Source organism: Rattus norvegicus, chromosome 15 (assembly GCF_036323735.1).
Source record: "Rattus norvegicus strain BN/NHsdMcwi chromosome 15, GRCr8, whole genome shotgun sequence".
Taxonomy (NCBI): Eukaryota; Metazoa; Chordata; class Mammalia; order Rodentia; family Muridae; genus Rattus; species Rattus norvegicus.
Genome location: NC_086033.1, coordinates 55,167,648 through 55,192,898, shown reverse-complemented (window position 1 = coordinate 55,192,898; position 25,251 = coordinate 55,167,648). Strand labels below are relative to the sequence as shown.

The following is a 25,251-nucleotide window of genomic DNA, read 5'->3' as shown; positions in this document are numbered from 1 at the left end:
TTAAAAGGGGAACAAGAATACCCTTGGCAGGAAATAGAGAGGCAAAGATTAAAACAGACACAGAAGGAACACCCATTCAGAGCCTGCCCCACATGTGGCCCATACATATACAGCCACCCAATTAGACAAGATGGATGAAGCAAAGAAGTGCAGGCCGACAGGAACCGGATGTAGATCTCTCCTGAGAGACACAGCCAGAATACAGCAAATACATAGGTGAATGCCAGCAGCAAACCACTGAACTGAGAACGGGACCCCCGTTGAAGGAATCAGAGAAAAGACTGGAAGAGCTTGAAGGGGCTCGAGACCCCATATGAACAACAATGCCAAGCAACCAGAGCTTCCAGGGACTAAGCCACTACCCAAAGACTATACATGGACCGACCCTGGACTCTGACCTCATAGGTAGCAATGAACATCCTAGTAAGAGCACCAGTGGAAGGGGAAGCCCTTGGTCCTGCTAAGACTGAACCCCCAGTGAACTAGATTGTTGGCGGGATGTCGGCAATGGGGGGAGGATGGGGAGGGGAACACCCATAAGGAAGGGGAGGGGGAGGAGTTAAGGTGATATTGGCCCGGAAACCGGGAAAGGGAATAACATTCGAAATGTAAATAAGAAATACTCAAGTTAATAAAAAAAAGAAAGAAAGAAAAATTCTGATTGGCATGCAAAAGACACAAAATGGCCTAAGTCAAAAAAAAAAAAGAAAAAAAAAAAAGAACATGTTTTCTAACATTTTCCTTAAAATTGAATAGTTTTTTAAAAAGACAAACAAAAATGCAGTCAGAATCAGACTAGATGAGGGCAGAGAGGAAGACTTTTAAGGAAGAGTAAATACTTCATATTACATTGTTTGAATTTTTGAGTGATATTAAAAATTGCTATGAAAACATCCAGAAGTCACCAAAGTAGTACGAAAACTAATCCCTCTTGGGTACTACAGCAAGGAAATTATAAATTCATAGAAACTATTTATTCCTTGGCATGGTAGTTACTACAGATGTGATAAAGATGCTGACATCGGGTATTATCCTAGATTACAGGTACCATAAGCATCCTTACAAGAGGAAGGCAGAAGACTAGAGCTATACACAGAAGAGAAAGGAGGGGAGAAAAAGCACAGATTCTTCATTGTAGCCTCTGAAAGCACACAGCCCTGCTCACACCTGGAATTACTGGATAATGATTTTGAACTTGTAGTGTACAACTATAAAAGGGGAAAGTCACTTAGAGTTATGGTAATTTTTATCAGCCAGAGAAAGTTAATAGTTGTAACAACGAACATCAACAGAAAACTCCAAAACAGAAAACATGTTCAACAAACATGAAAAACACACATTAGTAGGAATTAAAGAACTGAACAAATTAGGCAAAACACCATTTCTTCATCATCAGCTTGAAGATAAAACCCACTGCTAACTGATGGCAAAATACATAACAAGACTGCTCCCTGCAGACCAACATCTAGGACTCCCAGCTCCTGTCTAGCACTATGTCTGTCGGCATGCCTCCATGAGAATGGGCTGAACCCTGAACCTGTAAGCTCGGCTCAATGGAATGGTTTCCTTTATAAGAGTAGCCATGGGATTCCACCTCACACCAGTCGGAATGGCTAAGATCAAAACTCAGGTGACAGAAGATGCTGGCGAGGATGTGGAGAAAGAGGAACACTCCTCAATTGTTGGGGGGATTTCAAGCTGGTACAACCATTCTGGAAATCAGTCTGGAGGATCCTCAGAAAATTGGACATTGAACTACCTGAGGACCCAGCTATACCTCTCTTGGGCATATACCCAAAAGATGCCCCAACATATAAAAAAGACATGTGCTCCACTATGTTCATAGCAGCCTTATTTATAATAGCCAGAAGCTAGAAAGAACCCAGATGTCCCAGAACAGAGGAATGGATACAGAAAATGTGGTACATTTATTCAATGGAATACTACTCAGCTATTAAAAACAATGACTTCATGAAATTCTCAGGCAAATGGATGGAACTTGAAAATATTATCCTCAGTGAGTTAACCCAATCACAAAAGAACACACATGGGATGTACTCACTGATTAAGTGGATATTAGCCCAAAAGCTCAGAATACCCAAGATACAACTCTCAGACCATATGAAGCTTAAGAAGAAGGAAGACCAAAGTATGGATCCTTGAGTCCTTCTTAGAAGGGAGTACAAAATACTCACAGGAGATAGACGGTTGAAGGAACTTGGAAGGAAAAGAGGAAGGGGAGGAGAAAAGAGGGGGCAGGGTCAGGTGTGGGAGGAGACTGGATGATATACAGAGGTATGTAGCAATGGGGGATGGGGAGCAGGGGATAGCCACCAAAAAGTCCCAGATGCCAGGAAAGCAAGAGGCTCCCAGGACCCAATGGGGATGACATTAGCTAAAATGCCCAACAAAGGGGAGGGAGAACCTGTCAAGACCAATTCCAGAGGTTAGACATGGGCCCCCAGTTGAGGGATGGGGCCACTCACCCATCTCCAAATTTTCACCCAGAATTGCTCCTGTCTAAAGGAAATACAGGGACAAAGAGTGGAGCAGAGACTGAAAGAAAGGCCATCCAGAGCCTGCCCCACCTAGGGATCCATCCCACATGCAGACACCAAGCCCAGACACTCTTGCTGATGCCAAGTGCTGGTTCACAGGAGCCTGATACAGCTGTCTCCTAGGAGGCTCTGCCAGAGCCTGACCAATACAGATGCAGATGCTTGAAGCCAACCATTGGACTGATCACAGGAACCCCTGTGGAGGAGTTAGGGGAAGGACTGAAGGAGCTGGAGGGGCCTTATCTGGCATCAATGGATGGGGAGGCCCTTGGTCCTGTAAAGGCTTGATGTCCCAGTGTAGAGGAATGCTGGGGCAGTGAGGCAGGAGTGGGTGGGTGGGTGGGTGGGTGGGTGGTGGAGCACCCTCATAGAAGCAGGGTAAGAGGGGGATGGGATAGGGGGTTTGCAGAGGGGAAACCAGGAAAGGAGATAACATTTGAAATGTAAAGTAAAATATCCAATTTTAAAAAAGAATCAGAAGAAGAAAAAAAGAGTTGCCATGGCCACAGTGTCTCTTCACAGCAATAAAACCATAACTACAACAGAACTTACAGAACTTAGGACCAGGAGTTGGGTATTGCTTGGGACAGACCTGATCATGCTTTTGTTGGAGAATTGTGAATTTTGGGACTTTGAATTAGAAAAGCAATTGAATACTTTAAGTGGGTCTTAATAGGCCATACTATTAGAAGCATAGAAGAACATAGTGCTGAGGGGGATTTGAACTATGGGAGCCTGGCTAAAGAGGTTTTAGAGAAGAATTTTAGTATGTGGCTTAGAGACTGTTCTGTGAGGTTTTGGTGAAGAATGTTTCTGCTTTTTGCTCTTGTCCAAAAAGTCTGCCTGAAACTAAAGGGAAAAGTTTTACATTAATTACATTGGCAGAAGAAATCTCAAACCAGTATTATTGACTTAGTTGTGTTATTATTAGTGGTCGCTCTTACACAGATCTGTAAGAAAAAGGAGCAAGCTGACCAAGGAAAAACACAAAATGAACTATTTGAGTGGAAAAGGGGCACTAGGAAGTGGAATGGGGCTAAACCCTGTGTTACAGGAAATAACCAGATTAAAGAAAAGCCTGATGTTAAATAAAGGAATAAAGGGAAAATATACCACCCAGCTAAGAATCTAACAAGTCTAACTTGTGACATTTCTTAAAAAGCTCAGGGCCAGGTGTGGTGGCGCATGCCTTTAGTCCCAGGACTCAGGAGGCAGAGGCAGGCTGACCTTGAGTTTGAAGCCAGTCTGATACAGAGTAAGATTCAGGACAGCCAACCTGAGGCAGTGAAGGAAACCACAGAAAACAGAAAGTTGAAGATGAAAGTGAACAAGAGGGCCATGTTCCAACCCTAGCAAGCAGCAGGACTTGTCAGCTTTAGCACATGGTGCTGGCTTTAGAGTCAAGAACAGAAGAAAGGGGTTATGGAATCTCCCGCTAAGGAAAGGCCCTGAGCCAGGCATGTGTCAGGGGTGTCCCTGCATGGAGGCCTAAGCTGTTGCCGTGGTTACGGTATTCCTTCACAGCAATAAAGAAACAAGCAAGCTGCCCTTCTTCTCTAGTGGCTCCAAATTCTGAGATGATTCATGTCTGAGAATATCTTTTCACAGAAAGGGCCCAAGCATGAGGCTTGGATGGCTAATTTTCCCCAATCATGGCTAACTCTTGCCATAGCCCTGATTTCTCCAACCAACTGCTATCCCACAAGACCTTCTGCCTGGGTCAAAATGCTCCATTTCTGTTCAATCCACTATGGTGACTACTGAACCCCTGGGATGTGACTGAGTGACTGCCCCCTCGGATTTCTAAGTTGCATCATTTTTATTAATTCAACCAGACAACTGTGACTGAATGGTGGTCACTATACAAAACAGCACAACTCTTGTGTTTTAATGGTTTCTTTCACATCTGCTCCCAGTCAATTCATCAGAAGATGAATTGCTACACAAGAACAACAGGTGACACAAGCATTCATCATGTGACAGAAGAGGTAGCTTACCCTTTCCATCAGCATCTTCTACCATTGGGTTTATTTCTACCATAGTTGCGTCATACTTCAGAAAAAGGTTATAAAGCTTGATCATGTTTTCTGCTGCAGAGTCCACAATGTTAGAAGGAAATCCCATCTTCTTTGCAAGCTGAAAGTAATTTGTCTTTTTCAGTAGTAACTTGTATATGTTTAATCAGCATTAAAATATTACAAATAAAACTATCATTTAAAAAGATAAGTGAGAACTGTAGTTAAACCACTGAAAGAGCAGCTACTAAAGGTTTAAACAACAAAAACCTTGCTGCCTCAAAATCTTACAGGGTACGCTTCATGTCTACATATCGGAAAATGATTCTGAGGTCAAGTGCTAGCCATTAGCCTAGACCACAGCCCTGGCGCTCACTTCATAGCTGCCTCACTGCTTCTCTCCACGCCTACAGTCAACCGAAACTGACAAGCAGATGCATGTGCTTCGGCAGCACACATACTAAAAGCTGGAACAGTACGTATAACAAAAAGACATATTTTATTAGAACTACATATGGAAGGTTGATAATCTCAATAGTCTAACACTAATCAAAGTTAGCAAAGCACCCTACTCTGCCTTTAAGGAAAAGCAAAGCGTGTCTACTGGGCTAATAGGAAAGGCAGTCAAGGACAGTCTCATCCATTCAAAACTCAACTCTGACAGGCCCCAAGGACATAGGAGCCTCTTCTCTAGAAGAGTTACAGAGGTGATCAGAAATCTGAATCAGAAACATCTATGGAACACTTTAAACACTAATGTCTAGGTCACAAGCCAGGAGTTCTAGGTCACAATTTCCATGATCAAGCAAGTGGACAGCCCTCTTGCAGTGTTGCTGGCACTACACCCAGGACCTCCAACACGTGTGTCAGTGTCTACCCCAGCTACCTTCCCAGCTGGAACAAGTATCAATTTAAATTATCAGTTCCTTGAGAAACTACGAAACAATGACACACAGGACGGGAGTCCGCTCAGAAACACTACAAAGGATTCTCTCCTCTATTTCAAATATCAAAGGCTGTATGTAATATACTCCTGATTTTCAGAAACAGAAAAAACTTAAATCTTTTGAGGGTGAATATGATTCATATAAAGAGCCAAATAGCAAAAAATAAGTCACTGACCAAAAAATAGAATGTTGTTTGGGTGAAAAGCTTTTATAAGTTAAACAAAATATTACAATAATAAGTACCATTTCACCATAAAGATTTCCATTAATTTCATTAGTTTCATAGTAAATATTTGATGATTGCAAAATGATTTTCACCAATCCACTATGCCATTGCCAAGTCAAGCCCTGAGATGCATCCTTCCTGCTGTATCTTTGCTCTTACAAATCAAATATTTGCTTCCTCATCTGAAATTCTCTGTAGTCATCACTCTCATATAATTTGTAATAGATCAGATGTGCTTTTTGCGTGTTTATTCCACTCATCCATTTAAGCCACGGGTCTCACTGGAGAAAGCCCTCTGCCCTGTGATTCCTATGCCAGTCACCGGCCACTGCTGTACTTCAATAGCTGAGCTTATGTTAGCGATGCTCTCTCAGCAACTGATGAGCCCTGTTTAAAGCTACAGCAAATAATTCAGCTTGCTTTTGTCCATAAACCAAATAATTTAACTCAACAGCATCATTAAAAATAATATCAAGCAATACTCAAAGACACAGTATTAAATCCTACAGTTTTGTTTGGAAGGAGCAGAAGCTAGGCAGAAGGGGAGGGAAGGACAGTGCAGAAAGCCAGACACCATAAACAAATGTTACGGAGTGTACATTGTTAAGACAGCCTCTCTACCACTAGATATAATTTACAGGGGGGCTGGGGAAGATTTAAAATGACTTAATGAGGATTCAAAACTCAGACTATGAAAAGCAATGATAATCACCCCTGAGTCTTTGACAAATAAACAAATTAAAAAGTGAGAAAGGGGAACCTATACATTAGAAAAAATGGTGTGGCACATATATATTAATTAGTCACAGTGAAAGACTTCCTACAGACCGTGACTCAGACAACTTCTACAATAATGAGACATTTCGGGTACTATTAAGAACAACTGGACATATGCTGACTTTAAGGATTCACTGTTAATGGTTCTAGATCCAGCAATGACACAAGGACCTACTTAAAAGCATCCTGTCTTTTAAAGAAATACAGAAATCTTCAAGAAAACTATTGTAAACACTTTCAAAATCTTAAAAATACAGTAAATACCTTCAAAAATAAGAAATTATCTTAAATTGTTTAGTGTTTTACAAAGTTAACTATCTTAAGTATTATAATTATCTAACTAAACACAAAAGACCTTTCGGAACGTAACATACTGTCACAGCTTGTTCCTTTTTGACGCCTTCAATTATATCAACAGGCTCCTTTACAATGGCTTCAGGATTCTCAGCAGCAACATCTTCAATGTTAACCCCACCTTGTGAACTTCCTATCAGTACAGGGCCCTACAAGGGAAGGAGGAGACAAAGCATCAAATTTTATTTTAGACTCAATAGGATTTTAAACTAATCCCTGCACCGTCAGATTTGGGCATCTACAGCTCCCACATCATATTTTCAATTTTCTTCAACAATGTAACATATCTCCAGTAAGTAACCATTATAAATGCTTAACTGAAAAATGGAAAAGAAGCAGAAACAGGAAATAAAAATGACATCTTGCCTGCAAAGGAAAAAGATAAAAAAAATACACATATCTATACCAAATAAATAAATATAATCAAATATATAAAATATAATCTATGCATTTTATACATAAAACTAAAGAGGCATTAAGGTATTGCTTAAAATGAAAACAAGAAACCATCTAAGGAAAAATTTGCAGGTTTTCTGAGCTACTAGACTTTCTGTAAACAAAACAAACCACCTTGCAAAAACAGCCCTGACTACTGCCACACACACTGTAAGAAAATAAGGCATATGTACAAATAGTTAAATTATGAACTTTTAGGTCCTCCAAAAATCAGTAAAATTATAAAACAAACCTAGTACCTTTGCTAGTCTGGTATGACTAGAACTAATCTAGTAGCGAGTAAAAGTAGTAAAACCATATCACAGATAATTTAATGTGTTGTGTTTATAAAACCCCGGTGTAAAGTAGCAGGAAGGAGGAGCTCAGCGGCAGGCCAAGGTGTCCCCCTGAACAATCAAGCCACACCACAGAACTAATGTAAAGAAGGTTTATTGGCAGGAAGGGAAGAAGACCAGGAGAAGGGGTAGAAGCAAAGAAAGGCAGACAGAGAAGGACAGAAAGAGAAAGAAGAGAATAAGGAAGAAGAGGCCAGCCAGGGACATTTGGAGCGTGGAGGGCTGGGAGGGGGGGGGGGGGCTGTTTTCTTACATGCCTAATTCCTGGCTTTTACCTAATGGGTGGAGATGCTAGCAGTTGCTAGGTAACTGTTGGGCAGAGCCTAGAGGAAATGCTAATAAAATGAATAAGAAAATACAGATCAGAGTTAGAGAGCTGACTCAGTGATTAAAATGGCTACTCTTCTGAAGGGGCTTGAGACTCCATATGAACAACCAACCAACCAACCAACCAGAGCTTCCAGGGACTAAGCCACTACCCAAAGACTATACATGGACTGACCCTGGGCTCCAACTGCATAGGTAGCAATGAATAGCCTAGTAAGGGCACCAGTGGAAGGGGAAGCCCTGGGTCCTGCTAAGACTGAACCCCCAATGAACAGGATTCCTGGGGTAATGGGGGGAGGGCGGTAATGGGGGGAGGATGGGGAGGGGAACACTTATATAGAAGGGGAGGGAGAGGGGTTAGGGGGATGTTGGCCTGGAAACCAGGAAAGGGAATAACATTTGATATGTAAATAAGAAAAACCCAATTTAATAAAGATGAAAAAAAAAATGGCTGCTCTTCCAGAGGATCTGGGTTTCACTCCCAACCACCAACAATCCTCTGTCACTCCAGTTTCAGTGACATTTAAAAAAAAAAAAAAAAAAAAAAAGTCGGGGTTGGGGATTTAGCTCAGTGGTAGAGCGCTTGCCTAGCAACCGCAAGGCCCTGGGTTCGGTCCCTAGCTCTGAAAAAAAAGAAAAGAAAAAAAAAATTAAAAAAAAAAAAAAAGTCACTGGAATATATATGTCATTATAGTATTTCAGTAACAAACATAAAATGTGATTTCAAATAATGGTTTAGTCTCCCTCACTGGAAAATACAATTCTTAAAATACTTAAAGCAATAACTAAAGGAAATCTTGTTTTTAAGAGTTAATTCCTATATACATAAAAAATTATTTTCTATCATGTGGTTAGATTTTAATAGATGTGGTAATAAATTATCTAGCTGGACTTTGCTCCAGTGTGATAAGTAACTTAAGTTTTCAGCCATCTTTAGGGACAAGGAAGGACTCAGAGGTCCTGGACACCACTTTATGCTGAGTATGGTAGTTTGAACAGGAATGGCCCCCACAGACTCAGGTTTGAATGCCTGACCCACAGGGAGTGGCACTATCAGGAGTAGGCACGGCCTTGTTGGAGGGAGTGTGTTACTGTGAGGGTGGACTTTGAGGTCTCCTATATTCAAGTTACACCCAGTGTGGCTGATGGCTCATAGTCTCTCCTATGTTGCTTGCAGATCAAGATGTAGAATTTCCTGCTCCTTCTCCAGCACCATGTCTACCTGCATGCTGAGAATGGACTAAACCTCTGAAACTGCAAGTCAGTCCCAATTAAACATTTTCTTTTATAGGAGCTGCTGTGGTCTAATGGAGTACTACTCAGCTATCAAAACAATGAATTCATGAAATTCTTAGGCAAATGGATGGAACTAGAAAATATCATACTAAGTGAGGTAACCCAATCACAAAAAAATACACATGGTATGTGCTCACTGATAAGTGGATATTAGCCCAAAAGCTCCGATTACCCAAGGTACAATTGACAGACCACAAGAAGCTCAAGAAGAAAGACGACCGAAGTGTGGATGCTTCAGACCTTCTAAGAAGGGGGAACAAAAATACTCACTGGAGGAAATATGGAGACAACATGTGGAGCAAAGACTGAAGGAAAGGCCATTCAGAGGTTGCCCCACCTGGGGATCCAGCCCATATACAGACACCAAACCCAGACTACTGCTGATGCCAAGAAGTGCATGCCGACAGGAGTCTGATATAACTGTCTCCTGAGAGGCTACATCAGAGCATGACAAAAAAACAGAGGCGAATGCTCACAGCCAACCACTGAACTGAGAATGGGGTCCCCATTGGAGGAGTTAGAGAAAGCATTAAAGGAGCTGAAGGGGTTTGCAACCCCATAAGAACAACAATACCAACCAACCAGAGCGCCCAGGGTCTAAACCGCTACCCAAAGACTACACATGGACAGACCCATGGCTCCCGCTGCATATGTAGCAGAGGATGGCCTTGTTGGGCATCAATGGGAAGAGAAGCCCTTGGTCCTGCCAAGGCTGGACCCCTAATGTAGGAGAATGTCAAGGTGGGGAGGCAGGAAGGGGTAGGTAGATGGGCGGGGGGGCACCCTCATAGAAGGGGAGGTGAAATGGAATAGGGGAGTTATGGATAAGAAACCAAGAAAGGGGATAACATTTGAAATGTAAATAAATAAAAAATATCCAACAGTCTAAAGCATAAGATGGCCATTTAGTGACAGTGTGACGCTGATTTTAGAACAATGGAGAAAATTAACAAAACTAAGAATTGGACAGTTAAAAACATGAGCATTAACAAACTCTCAAGTATATTAAATGGGAGGGAAGAACAATTCAAATAACGACAACAAAATCAGCAGAAACAGAAAACCTAGCAAGTGATGGCACAAACGACAAAACCCAGGAAAGGTGAAGAAACCAGCGAGCCAATGGTAAAGAAGGATGGGAGAGACGGGGACTGTGGCCCAGTCACCAGCGCAGTCCCAGGAAGCTGCTCGGCTGCCAGGGTTAAGAACAATGGCACACTAAATCCAAGAAGTGTAACACTAGCAACTGAAGAAAAAGATGGTCACCAAGCGGCCCTGTCAGGAGCTGTAACACCAGTAGGTACGCCTGCTGGGCCATTCGTGCCACTTACTGCAGCTGGGAGCCAAGGACCACACACAGTAGGCGCCAGGGCTGAGGCCACTGGTCGGTAAAGCCCAAAGCAATAAGCACCCAACCTAAACAGAGCCCTAATTTTCTGGTTTGTAAAACCTTATGCAATAGACCCAAGTGCTCAGGGCTTGGAGATATAGCCCTCTAGGTTGTAAAACACAGCTCTAGGGCCTTGAACACTCAAGGACTAGGACCACCAACTCAAAAAGCTCCTCCAAGCCTACTCAAAATTTCTATCCAGGTGCAGAGAAAGGACGCCTCTAATCAAACCACTGGTAACCGTTTGACCAAGTGTTTGAGTCAGCAATAAAGCATAAGTCGGGGTTGGGGATTTAGCTCAGTGGTAGAGCGCTTACCTAGGAAGCGCAAGGCCCTGGGTTCGGTCCCCAGCTCCGAAAAAAAAAAAAAATAAAGCATAAGTCTGGGACAAGAGAAACATCAATGGACAACAAAACAACAATTTTTTAAATGATCATGCCTTCATAAAGATCTTCTTAAGAGACAAGTGAGATGACTCAGTTGGTAAAAGTGCTTGCTGCCAAGCCTGTTAACAAGACTTCAGTTCCCAGAACTCCTATGATTTAAGGAAAGAAATAACTCCCTAGAAGTTGCCCTCTGACCTCTGTATGTATGGCCTGGCCTGGAGTACACTAGCACATGCACAGATGCATCCGCACACAGGCACCCAAGCACGTACCACCCAGATACATATGAATGCTGTGGTGGTTTGATTATGTATGGCCCCCAAAACTCAAGTACGTGAATACTTGGCCCATAGAAAATGGCACTATTAGGAGGTGTGGTCTTGTTGGAGGAAGTGTGTCACTGTGGGCAGGCTTTGAGGTCTCCTATGCTCAAGCTACACCCAGTGTAATACAGTCTCCTGCTGGATGAACACAGCGCCAGCGTCATGTCCGCCTGCACGCTGCCATGTTTCTTGCCATTATCAGCTCGTGGAAGCTGATCCCAGACTGCTCATCTGTGTGGCCTCCAGATCTTGTGACTTTCAGTACAAGTAAATGCTTTTCTTTCTTCTAACTTCTTTGGCAGCTGAGGCAATACTACAGGTTACGGAAGGCTGGTTGTTTTTTTAAGAAAAATTTTTTTTTGTTAACAACTCACTCTTTTTTCCATTTTTTTAAAAAGATTACACTTTGGCTGTCCTCAGACACGCCAGAAGAGGGCATCAGACCCCATTACAGATGGTTGTGAGCCACCATGTAGTTGCTGGGAACTGAACTCAGGACCTCTGGAAGAGCAGTCTGTGCTCTGAACCGCTGAGCCATCTCTCCAGCCCCCTTATCATTCTTGAACCTCATTAGTTTTTATCTTAGAGTGGTCAGAAGGAGCTCCCAGCTGGTACACATGTCTGCCTTTGAATTAGTCTGGCACTTTTTGAAAAGCTGTTGAAGACATGTTTTCACTGGGTAATACTTTAAGGAGTATCTGCCTATAGTCCTTACCTGTCTTACAACCAGGTAAAAGAGAAGGAGGAAAGAGCACCCAAAGATGACCTTATACACAGAAAACCTAAAAACTACACACATACAAAATTAGAATAATTTTAGCAAAATTCCATAAGCAGGCAAAAATAAATGTTTTGTTTCAAGACAATAAATAAACAACCTAAAAAGGCGACAAGTCCATTTGTAATAGCACCAAACTGAACAACACACAGAATACTAAACCAAACTAAGGAGTTTGATGCATTAAAAGCCATAAAACATTGCTGGAAGAAATTGAAGACACACAAAACATGGAAAGACACTGGCCCAAGAGGTGTAATGAAGTCTAAATAGTCCGATGTTCCTACTAACCCCAGCAACCTACAGGCTCAATGAAATTCTAGGGTCTTCTTTTCCCTCCCCTTCTTCCTCGTCTTGCTTCCTCTTTTTTCTCCTCCATCTTTAAAGTCATTTGCAATCTTGATCGCAATCGGCAAAACAGTCTTGAGAAATAAAAGGCTAAGGACCTCATCTATCCTGATTTCAAAATACTATCGCAAAACTCTAATGATCAAAACAGTATGAAGTCAAGTATGGAATCACACGCCTGAAATCATAGCATTTGGGAGCCTGAGGCAGGAGGAGAGAGACTGAGTCCAGACTAAGCTAGATAAATAGACCCTGTCTCAAGAAAGATAGTGTACACTGCCATAAAGACCAACGAAATAGCATAGCAGGCCCAGAGATCCAAACATCTCTCCTAAAACTATAAAAAAAAAAGATTTGAAGACCCAAACATATGCCCTGGAGCAATGTGTAGGAGAGTTTTATGATATGAATGTGGTGACGATTTCTTACAAATCATACCATACCAAAAACATAAGAAACAGAGGCTGTAAAAAATGGGACTGTATTAAACTTGAAAACTTCTGCACAACAAAGAAAACAGCCAGACAAAATGAAAACCAGCCAACAGAATGCAAGATACTTGGAAATTATAATGTGGGCAAAGTACTGAATATTTCTCTAAAAAGATATACATACGGACAAGTATATAAGACTTAGTGACATTAATTTATGGAAGCATAAATCAGAACCACCACAAGAGGCCTGCAAGATGCTCACACTAGGTAAAGGCAGGCACAACCAAGCCTGACAACCTGAATTCGAATTCTAATATTCACAAGGTGGAAGGAAGGAGGCATGCACATGTACACACACACACACACACACACACACAGAGAGAGAGAGAGAGAGAGAGAGAGAGAGAGAGAGAGAGAGAGAGAAAGAGAGAGAGAGAGAGATGACAGTAAATGTAATTTTAAAAATTCTATAACTCAGTCTCACAGTAAGGTTTCATTTTACATCCTTTAGAAAAGTCACTATCAAAAAAATTAGAAAATAAGTATTGGCAAGAAAATGAAAGAATAGGAATCCCGTAGCAGTTGATGAAAGACAGAGAAAACATTCAAACAGGTTTCTGGCATATGATCCAGTCATCTTGTTTGTACATATTCAAAAGAACTGAAAAGGAGAGAAGGAGGGAGGGAGGGAAGAAGGGAGTGAGGGAAAGAGGAGGGGAGGGAAGGAGGAGGGGAGGGAAGGAGGAGGGGAGGGAAGGAGGAAGGAAAGAGGAAAGAAATTTTAAAAAGAAGGAAGGGAAGGGAAGAGGAGGGAGAGAGGGAGGGAAAAGGAAAGAAATTTTAAAAAGTATTGTCATATATTACCCATCAAAGATGAATTTTGAAGACATTTGAAAAATGAAATAAGTCGTCACAAAAATGCAAATGCTACATTTACACAGGCATCTAAATAGCCAAACTCTGAGAAAGAATGCTAGCTATCACCTAGTTAAGAGAAAAGGAAGTATTCAATAAATATAGTTTCAATTTTGCAAAATAAAAAGTTCTACAATCAAGCTGGGTGAGTTGGCACATCCTTATAATACCAGAACTCCCTAAATTCTAAGAAACCCACTTTACATAGCAAGTTCAAGGCTAGTCTAGATCTTGACTCAAAAAGGGAAGTGCCAGAAACCAGTGTCCAAAAAAATTATAAACATATATATATGTACATGTGTGTACATACATATATGTATATGTGTGTATATACATATATATGTGTAATATGCATCCATAGATGGCAAACTTTGAGTCATTTGATTTGACCATGATTTTAAATATTGACAAGTAAGAAGCCCTCTAGATTCCAGAAACCTGGAGAGACCCCTTCTGGTTGTCAGTGTTCTGCATATTGTCATTGGATGGGAGCAGAGACAGGAAGACAGTGAAGACCGCAACACAGAAAGATCAAAAATGGGGCATTGCTGGAAACAGTCAAAGCTTCATGTTTATGCAGCTCGCAGCCTTGCCCTGTGTCTCTTCATCTGACTGCTTATTGCTTTTGCCCTACGGCTATAATACGTGTAATCATTAAGTACAGCATTCAGTATAGTTCTCTAAATTGTTCAAACTAGAGAGGATCAAGTGTGGCACACGCCTTTGTCCCAGCAGTCAGGAGGCAGAGGCTGGTGAACTGAGTTCAAGGCCAGCCTGTTGTACAGAGTGAATTCCAGGAGAGGCTGTACAGAGAAACCATCTTGAAAAAATGAATGAATGAATGAATGAGTATTTACACTAACAATGTTATTTTCAGTTTCATAAACCTAAGATTTTGTCCCTCAAGAATTCTTGCCTTAAAATAAGTTGGATTAAATTCTAAGATAAAGATGTACTTAAGAAAACTTAAGGAAGGGCTGGAGAGATGGCTCAGAGGTTAAGAGCACCGGCTGCTCTTCCAGAGGTCCTGAGTTCAGTTCCCAGCAACCACATGGTGGCTCACAACCATCTGTAATGGGATCTGATGCCCTCTTCTGGTGTCTAAAAACAGCTACAGTATACTCATATAAATAAAAAATAAAAAAAAATAAAAATAAAAATAAAAAAAAAAACTTAAGGAAAACTTTTGGAATTGCTTTAGTATCTTTCACACATCTACTTCAGGCAAAGCCAAAACTTGACAGCCAGGTGAACCACTTGCTCAGCAGATTATCGAGTTTTACAAAGAAGTAAAATAGCAAAGGTCATCTGATGAGCTCGATTTCTCAGGACGAAGGGAATACCAAAAGGCAGTCGGCAAAGGCAACATCTTACAAAGTGCTACAGAGGGTAAGACAGTGTCTGTCCCCCTGGCACAGCAGCTCCCAGACACGTCTGCCCAAGGATTCTCGTGTGTTGCTACCAAAGCCCAGTGCAACCCCAACTAAAGTGTAATCGTGACAAAAGGAGCCCTGGAAGCCCGGTACCCAGCCCAAGTAACCGCAAACTCGAGTCTCCTGTCTTCCTGCCTGCTTCCTCAGGACTGAGATTATCAGCATGCACAACCACACCCAGCCATGTATACTACTTCAGTTCAATCAAAAATTACTTTGCTCTCCAGCTTTGGCTGCTGAGCGACTTTTTGTGTGGTTGGATTTCAAACCTACACCATATCCATGCTGTGAGCACGGAGCTGTATCCTCAGTTGCTGACTGATTTGCTTGTTCAACAGAGACCTATCCATGGGATCTCCCCAGAAAGTCGGTCATACTCCAGAAAGCACAACCAATTCTATTTCAATCTAAGGAGATAACACCAAAGACCTTTAATTTGCCAGCCTGGAGTGCAGAGGGAAGCTCTGCCTCAAACAAACGAGCAAACGATTTCACTATTAGTAGTATTTTCAATCTGAATCACTACAAATGCATTACTTTTATAACTGAAATAAAAGCATGTTTCCATTAGTAAGAAAGACCCATATGCTTAACTGAATATTCAAATTCTTAAAATGAACTCAAATTTGATCTTTCTCCCAAACGCTGTGCCATATCTTAAGTAACATATATTCAGTTTGCTACATGCACTACAATCAAGATGAGCTCTTCTGGGCAGAAGCTGCAGTCCTAGAACCTAGCAGCTGAGGCAAAAGGACCCTGCAAGTCTGAGGCCAGTATGGACTACAGAGTGAGAATGTTGCAAAACACCTTTTTAAAAAAGAAAGAATAGGCATAACAAGGAGCTCCGTAACCCAGTGCAGGGGGAGCCAGGAAGGTCCTGAGAGCTTGCTGATCTCCAGATTGCCCGGTGGGCACATGTCCCATGTATGCCTGTGCATGCGTGCACACACCCACAGGTGAACACACACACTCACCAACTAATGAATTAAAAGTAACAAAAAAAACACTAAAGTCTCTCTTGGTTTGTCCAGACATTTAATAACTAACAAGAGGACAGGTACTGACTGATGTATGCCAAGTGAAGAAAGAATGTGTAAAAGAATCAAGCAAATGCATGAAACACAACCTCTGCAAACCTTCGCAGTTAGACTACTGTGGTATAATTTCTGAAATAATATACAAAGCTACACTATACCATACAGGAAAAAAAAATACGTTTAAAAATCATACTGGGTGGAGCTTTGCTACCACCTAGTGTCATACCTCAAGAAACACTTCTTTATAAAAATTAAAAATTGTAAGGTACTTTTATTAACCAAATATTATTGAAAATTTTAACTGTAGGAGGAAAAGTATCATGATATAGAAAAATATTGCTTTTTAAAGGCTGTTGTATAGAAAACTACTTTATGATCCTTAAATTTTGTTACTCTAAAGCACAGAATAATAATTTTCTATAGCAGTCTTTGCCAGGACTTCCAAACATGCAGAGCACGCTTCAAACAAAAGCTACTTCACACCCACAGCAGCCCTACGCACTGTATCTTCAGTCCATCAGCTTTGTACTAAAGCGGATGCCTATGTTCAAGGCTACAATTTTGGTTCCACAAAGAGAGGAAAGAAAGCAGGACTAAAGCTCCTTGAAATTCCTTGTTCCTTTACAACTACTTCATTTATACTTAACATCACCTTCCGCTCATACCAATAACCTAGTAAAACATAAAAACATAAACAAAACAAACATAAAATAAAATATACCCATAAGTAAAAAAAAGAACAAAATGCCATTTTTAGTTTATTCTTTCTTCTTTGGTAAGACTACTTTGCAATATGAGAAACTAATTTTCTCCGTCCATTAACCCAAATGTAATCTCCAGAGATTTCAGGTATGTCTAAAGAATTAATCACTTGAAAATTCCATGAAACATAATTACAGTGGAATTCCCCTAGAGCTTTTTAAAAATTATATTACATGTCAAATTTTACCACATTATTTTTCAAAACTGACAAATTCTCTGTGTGAGTAATGGATAATACTTCTTTGTCTTCAAGTACATAATGTTCAGTCTCTGAAATTGAAAGTCATATGTAAATCTTGGTGTGTCCTGTCTACAAGTACTCACTTGAAATGACCTCTCCATTGTTATTGCAAAGTAGTATTCTCTCCTGGGATATTTTCGCTCACAGACCAAAACTTGATTGCATATTCTGCCCTTTGCTCCAGTTTGCTTGGTAATCAATTTTTGCCCAATCATCTGTGAGGAAACAGCTTTTGCTTCTTCTGGACTACAATAAGAAAAAGAATTCAAATTCTTCTGTTCTCCAATTGAGAAAAATCTACAGCACAGCTAAAGCTGAGTTTTCAACAATCTGACAATTTAAGTAATGGTTCTTCTTTAAGAAACTATGACTTACGAGAAAACAATCTTCACTCCTCCTTTGAGGCCACTTGTAAACGTTCCTTTTCCTCTGCCGCCAGCTAAAACCTGTGCCTTTATCACAACATCCTTTGACCCTAGAAGGAAAGTATGTCTGTTACACAGAAAGCAAGGAGTCAGATGCAAGACAGTATCTTATTTAACATGCATACTAATAAGTGTTATTAAATAAAGTCCCATTACCACGATGTCTAAGACTGTGGCTTTCCATATACATAGGTTTTCTAGATTTGAAAAGCAAAACATTCACCATATAAAAGGTCTATCCTTTTAAAAGATTAAGCACTTATTATAAATCACTTTTGAAATAGTATACTGAAAATATTTTAGCAATTCCCAGACTAGCACTTTGGAAGATATTAAAAGCACAATATTAAGACTACAATGTTTTCTTAAAACTTCCCAGGGCTGGAGAGATGGCGCAATGGTTAAGATTTCTTATTGTTCTTCCAGTGGAGCCAGGCTCAGTCCCCAGGACCCACATGGTGACTCAGACCATCTGTAATTCCAATTCCAGTGGTTCAATGCCTTCTGCTGTCCTACACAGGCACATATGGAGACAAAAACACCCATACACATACCACACACACACACACACACACACACACACACACACGTGTGGTATATATGGGAAGAAACCCAGTCTCTCTATCCAAATGTAAATTTGTGTCATGTGACTGTTGAATCACAAATACTCCTTCAAACAGGACTTGAGACTTGGGATAAGGGTATGACTTGAAATCATTCCAGACTGGACTGATAGGGCTGATAACGCCTTATTCCCACCAATAACAACAAATGCTGTTACTGCACACTGTTGAGCAGTACTTAATAAGAGTCAGAAAGGCATATAAAAGAATCCCCAAATGCTATGTTTAAGTCACTCATATAGTTTATAAATCATCATATTATATATCTTTCTAATTTACTGTACAAAACTAACAAACTTGGGGCAGGGAAGATAGATCAAAGGGTAAAGTGCTTAATTTGTAAGCATGAAAACCTGAGTTCAGAGCCCCAGCACCCACATTAAAAAATCAGGCACAGGTGCACAACTATATACACAGGTAAAACCCTGGAACTTGCTAACCAGCCAACCTTGCTGTGTTCAGTAGGTGACCCTGTCTCAAAAGCAATGTGGAGGATTGACAAGATGCTCAGTAGGCAACATTTGTCACACAAACCTAGGGACCTAAGTAAATTCCTGGAACCCACAGGAGAAAACTAAAAGGTTGTCCCCTGGTTTACACTTACACACACACACACACACACACACACACACACACACACACTGCACCCAGCGTGGCACAATCATACCCATACCTCACATACATTATACAACACACACGGGGGAGGGGAGAGAGAGAAAGAGAGAGGGAGGGAGGGAGTGAGAGAGATGCACTCACACAAAAAAACAATAACCTTTTTAAGTGGAGAGCAATAAAGGAAGACACCCAATACTGACCTTTGACCTCACATGCGTCCACACAGGAGCATTTCTGCCCAGACCTAGCAAACTGGATAGTTAGTCTAGATTTCACTCACTATCCGTAATGAAGAGTAACACCTCTTCAAAAAGCATTCTCTTGTCACAAAGACATGCATAACTTCTGATCCCTCTCATTCTGCCTTGCCATCCTGGCAGTGTGTAGTGTCATTTACCATATTATGGCAAAAGCATACAGGGCCTCATGCTAGTTGCTATACCTCGAGCACAAAGTCGTCTCTGGAATATGGCCACTTCCATATAAATACATATTCGAACAGACTGAAGATGGACACTGTAGTATGGGAAAAGTCATTTCCATTACAGAATAAGTAATCAATGACTGAAATAATCAATGGGTAATCAAATAAAAAGTGAACTAAGCTGGGTGTTGTGGGACTTTAATCCCAGCACTTAAGACTGCAGAGGCAGGTGGATCTCTGGTCTGAGGCCAGCCTGGTCTACAGAGTGAGTTCCAGGGCAGCCAGGGATACACGGAGAAACGTAGTCTCAAAAAAACAAACAAAAACAAAGCAAACAAATGAGCAGAGAACTATAGCATAAAGGATTACTACAAAAGAATACTTAGAAAATGCTGTAAATTAGCCGCCATTGAAAATGCTTACTACCTATGTCAGACTTGATCCTAAAGTTAGTCACGGTAGTATTTAAGAACAAAGAGAACAAACACTCCCACAACTAGAGAGTTGGTCACTCCTTCTTGGCTCCAGCTGGGCACCTGCCCTGGCCATCATTCTTCTCACCTGGACAATGGAATATTTAAAGGAGTAGTCAATGAAATGATACTCTACTCAAAACTACTTCAAACACCCATTTCAGAGTAAAAGCCACAGCATTTATAATGGCCTACAAAGCCATAGGGCCTAGTCTGTGTCCTTTAGCTCCTGCTCTTCAGCTACAAGCCTCTCATCTGGCCCTCCAGGCACACCCTAATCTACCTGCTGTCCACTCATGTTTCTAGGACTCACATGGCCCCAGGCTTACTTATGCTGACTGGCCTAGCTAAGAATGCAATCTTCGCACCTCTGACCATTTCCCTTCTCTGACCTACTTTTCTACCAGACTCATCAACTTCTAACATAATACATTCTTCTCTTCTGCATATCACTTGTGGCTTGGCTTCCCCACTAGAATGAACCTCCAGGCAGCCGAACCTTAACTATATTCATGGCTATTCATAAGCTACTTCAGAGTTCCCAAGACACATCTTGATGAATTTTGAAAAAGGAACATGTTAAAAAATCTTGAATTCTCATAAAAATCAGAATTCTCATAAATCTAGACTATTTTCCATTGTTCTTGAAAGACTCATAACTGAATATACTAGAAGCTCAGAAGTGCCTTATTTGGAAAAGACCATTCCCACAATAAGTCAGACTCTGCCATTCATTAGTGTTATGAAACTAGTAATAAGGTTATTAAAGGTAATTTAAATGTTAACTTAAAAACCAACAATTTCCTTAATCAACAAGTAGCCTCTGGGACCAGAAGACAGGCAGTGTCCAAATTAAAACAAAACTCTTATTCATTCTAGTTCTCCTGGTTATCTAGTATTTTAGAAATACTCATTTACAAACAAAGATGTAGTAAGGGGAGAAGAATTAGAAAATTAAGTATGAGGACAAATGATTGACATAGTTGAATTAACTCCATTAAGTCATGCAACAAATCCCTTACATGGCAGACAGCACACAGGTCAGTTACAACATCGAGAAGAAAGCCTGAGCCTTTCCCCTCAGGGCTCACAGTGCCGTCCTCTGTTCGTGCCTTCATCTTTCAGTATTTCCTAACAAGAACAAACGCTCTCTAAGCATAAGACCTTTGAGTCCATAGGCTCAAAGTCAGGGCTCCCAAGGCTGGAGAGATGACCTGGTGGTTAAGAGCAGTCAGCGCTCTTGCAGAGGACCCACAACAGGGAGCAGTTCATGACCCCCTAACTCCAGTCCCAGTGGGTCCCCGGCCTCTTCTGGGCTCTGCGGGCACCTGCACACATGCGGTGCACATGGACTCACACAGGCCAATACACTTTTTTAAAAGGAACATTTCTTTTGAAAAGTCAGAGTCCCAGCTGCCCTTTACAGATCTATAAGTCCTAATCCACAGACATTTTCAGAATACAAAATAATTATCTCATTTTTTAAAAAAGTTTTTCAATTATTTTTTCAAGAAAAAAAACTAAACAGAAAAACTAACAATTTGGAAACGGTTTTCTGATTTCATTAATAAACAAGTTAGGACTTGCTGCCATGGGCCATATACAAACTCAAATCCCATTCATTCAACTAACAGGCATTTCACTGAAATTAGTGAAAACTTTTGTTGAATAATCTGAAAATGTTTTTTGATTACAATAACAATAAAAACTGTAAATAAAGTCAAGTCAAGCAAACAATGGCCATCTCATTCAAATTAATTTACCTAGGAATATTCTCATTTTTAAGGAAAACTCATATTTATAGCTAAGATAAATGAGATTTTAAACACTTCTTAAACTTTGTGTGAAATATTAATAAACACAAAGTTCACCAAAGCATATTTAAAGTCAATCAAAACTGCATCCAAGATGACCGCCTACTTACCTACACCAAACAGGCAGGACTTAAATAGTACTACACAGGAAACAGTGGACAGCCACTACCGTACTTCATTGTTTTCATACTAAATTGTTTAAAATGTAAACTTAAGTGTATTTCCTAGAATCAAAAACTGCTTAAGATACTCCTACAAACTCAAATTAATGAAAGTTATTAAGGATTGTTTCAAAAATAAAAGTACTGGTGGAGCTGGAAGGTGGCTCAGCAGTTAGCAGCACTGGCTGATCTTCCAAGGGCCTGGGTTTAACTCCTAGCACCATGGCAGCTCACAACTGTCTGACTCCTGTTCCAGGGCTTCTGACACCCTCAGACATGCAGTCAAAACACCAATGAACATAACATTTTTTTTTTAAATTTTAAATTAAAAAACTAGATAATATTGCAGCAAATGTTTGCAACTCCTGAACTCATTTAACAAACACTAATATGCATTGATTACTTGGTTGCCAGGCATCTTTCTAACCTTTGGGATGTATCAGTGAACAAATAAAGATACAACAGGGAACTTAGTCTAGAGTTCACCTTCTTCATTCTCTTGCATCCACTGGGAGCAAGGAAGTAAGTCCCACCCCTTTCCATACCACATAGAAACAGCTAAGATTTCCCTTCAAATTTTTCCTAAAACAAAAAATAAACAAACAAAACAAATTCATCGCAGTCACCATCCTTTAAGCTACAAAGTAAAGAGAATAACTTTCCCTTAAGTCTGTTCTAGCTAAAAGGAGGGCTTCAGCATCCTACCACAAAGATAAATGATTCCTAAGTCACTAACAGTACAGCTCAATATCATCTTATAATAACTGTAAAGTCTCAACAATTATAAAAGTCTACCTTCTCAGAAACAAGCCACATCAAATGTGGTGGCCCAAGCCTAATCTAAGCATTCTAGGAGGTAAAGACAGGAAAGTCTGAGTTCAAAGTCATCCTTGGCAATGTGAGAACCTTCCTCCCAAAATATATAAATATCAAATGTCATCGAACCAAAGGTAAAGTTCACATCTCACAGAAGTGTCTGTGTCAAGGTGACTAAGGTGTGTCTAAAGTACCTAGCTTTTTGGCGATTGCATAAGCTTCATCTGATGACTTTGCAACGAAGCCTTTGGGGACAGAGACGCCCGCTTCTTGCAGTAATTCCATACTCAAGTATTCATGCAGTGAGAGACTCCTCTGCTGCTGCTGCTGCTGCTGCATTTGGAATCCATGCTTGTTAAACAATCCAGAACTTCCCAGAGCCTAAAAAAGAATTGGAGACACATTTAAGTATGACAGTGGCAGGTTTTTATCTTTTTGTTGTTGAGAGAGAGAGAGAGAGAGAGAGAGAGAGAGAGAGAGAGAGAGAGAGAGTGTGCAGACCTATTCATATCTGGTTATAGAGTGCTCAGGTCTCCATAACTACAACAAAAGTGCTACATTAAATCAAGTAAACACAACAGAGTAGCTTGCTCAATTATACTAAAGCTTAAGGGTGGTCTACAGTTAAACATCAAATGTTACCCTTGTAGCTTCTGCTTCCTCCTCATCCATCCCTAGTCCTATCTTACACCTGGGCTTTATTATCATATCTCCATCAGCCTACAGGAAATACCTACCTAAATGATAACTGCAGAGGCTCTAAGGCCAACCTCCTTCACCAAACTGATTCCCAATTGTTTTCTCTATCCTCCTCTGAGATCTGTCTGGCATTGGATATGTGATAGCTGAATATTTGGTACCCGTCCACACTTCTTCCAAGAGAACATGGCAACCACAAACTCCTGCCCTTTTCACCCTGTGTTGAATATTCCTTCATTCTATTAAACATTTAAAAAGCACATAGGAACTAGACACAGAATGATGAAATTATCCTCTACTGATGAATTTTTTGTATATTTGCACACAAGGACACTCAGTACACAAACATCCAGATGGCAATAAGAACGAGAAAGAGTGCTCATACAGAGAGAAAACTGAAACATCAGAATTATGACCAAAAAGCCAAAAGGGCAGTTCCAAGAGTAAGTGTTTACAGTCCAAGTGTGGGGACCTAAGAGTAATCCTCAGAACCCCTGCAAAAGTCAAAGTTGCCCTCTGGCCTCCCACACATGCACAGTGGGTAATTCTCACATACATCCCAACACATGGACATTTTAAACACACACAGACACACATTCTTTTCCTTATTCAACAAAATGTCAAGGAGAAATGTCTACTATACCTTCCAGCTAACTTTCAGCATTCTGCACCAAGGCCACATCTCAGGAAGCACTCACATCAGTTACATCTCGAGCATCTGTCAGAGTCTAAGCTGAACCTAAAAAATGTTGAAATACCTGCCTTCCTTTTTAAAGACTCTCAAGGCTTTCAACCTCAAGGCAATACACAGAACAAATAAGCCACAAAGACCTCCCAAGGCCACACTGACATCTGACTCTTGAGCTTTATTTAGCTGTCACTTCCATTACTTCCGAAATCCAACACACCAAACATAATTCCCATCAAAAAGTAGAGTATCAGAAGAGTTCAATTTGAAGAGCAACATACAGGAAACAGATATGGGTGTCTCTGCCAGAGCACTACTGATACAGATGAAGATGCTTGCAGCTAACAGTCGGACTGAACCAAGGGACCCCAATGGAGGAGTTAGAGAAAAGACTGAAGGAGCTGAAGGGCTTTGCAACCCCATAGGAAGAACAGCAATAGCAAACAACCAGAGCTCCCAAGAGCTCCCAGGAACTAAATCACCAACCAAAGAGTACACATGGAGGGACCCATGGCTCCAGCCACATATGTAGCAGAGGATGGCATTGTCTGGCACCAATAGGAGGAGAAGCCCTTGGTCCTGTGAAGGTTTGTTTCCCCAGTGTAGGGCAATGCCAGGGTGTTGACGTTGGAGTGGGTGGGTGAGAGTGAGAGCATCCTCATAAAAGCAGGGGGAGGGGTATGGGACAGGGGGGGAAAGGGGATAACATTTGAAATGTAAGTACATAAAATAAGAAAAATAAAATTGAAAATAATGGGGGTTGGGGATTTAGCTCAGTGGTAGAGCGCTTGCCTAGCAAGCGCAAGGCCCTGGGTTCGGTCCCCAGCTCCGAAAAAAAAAAAAAAAAAAAGAAAATAAAGAGCAATATAGAAAGTCTGTTCCTTGAAATGAGTTCTTAATCCATAGCATCAAAATGAAAACTGTTTCTTAATGTGCAAATTCATGAACTCCATTGTCTACAAAACCAGAATCTCTGAAGCGAACACAAAGAAATCTAAACTAGTAACAAACCACTTAGCTGAATCTTAAGGATGCTAGTTTAAGAACCTCTAGCCTAACAAGCCAATCACTTTAACAGTAACTTGTTGCTAATTCATCTAGTTAAACGCTGGCTAGGGTTGACAACATGGTTCAGTGGGTAAAAGTGCTTGCCATGAAAGTCTAGCAACAGG

General features: G+C 40.8%; 1 protein-coding gene across 1 annotated transcript in view; it reads right to left on the bottom strand.

Annotated features, from left to right (window-relative positions):
- Positions 1–25,251, bottom strand: part of Sucla2 (succinate-CoA ligase ADP-forming subunit beta) — a 53,138-nt gene that overhangs the window by 22,133 nt on the left and 5,754 nt on the right. The window contains exons 2-6 of the mRNA NM_001108387.2: positions 22,887–23,073; positions 17,717–17,816; positions 17,425–17,587; positions 6,898–7,026; positions 4,556–4,694 (exon numbers count right to left, since the gene is read on the bottom strand). Coding sequence (NP_001101857.2) covers positions 4,556–4,694; positions 6,898–7,026; positions 17,425–17,587; positions 17,717–17,816; positions 22,887–23,073 — 718 coding nt within the window. The remainder of the gene's footprint in view (positions 1–4,555; positions 4,695–6,897; positions 7,027–17,424; positions 17,588–17,716; positions 17,817–22,886; positions 23,074–25,251) is intronic.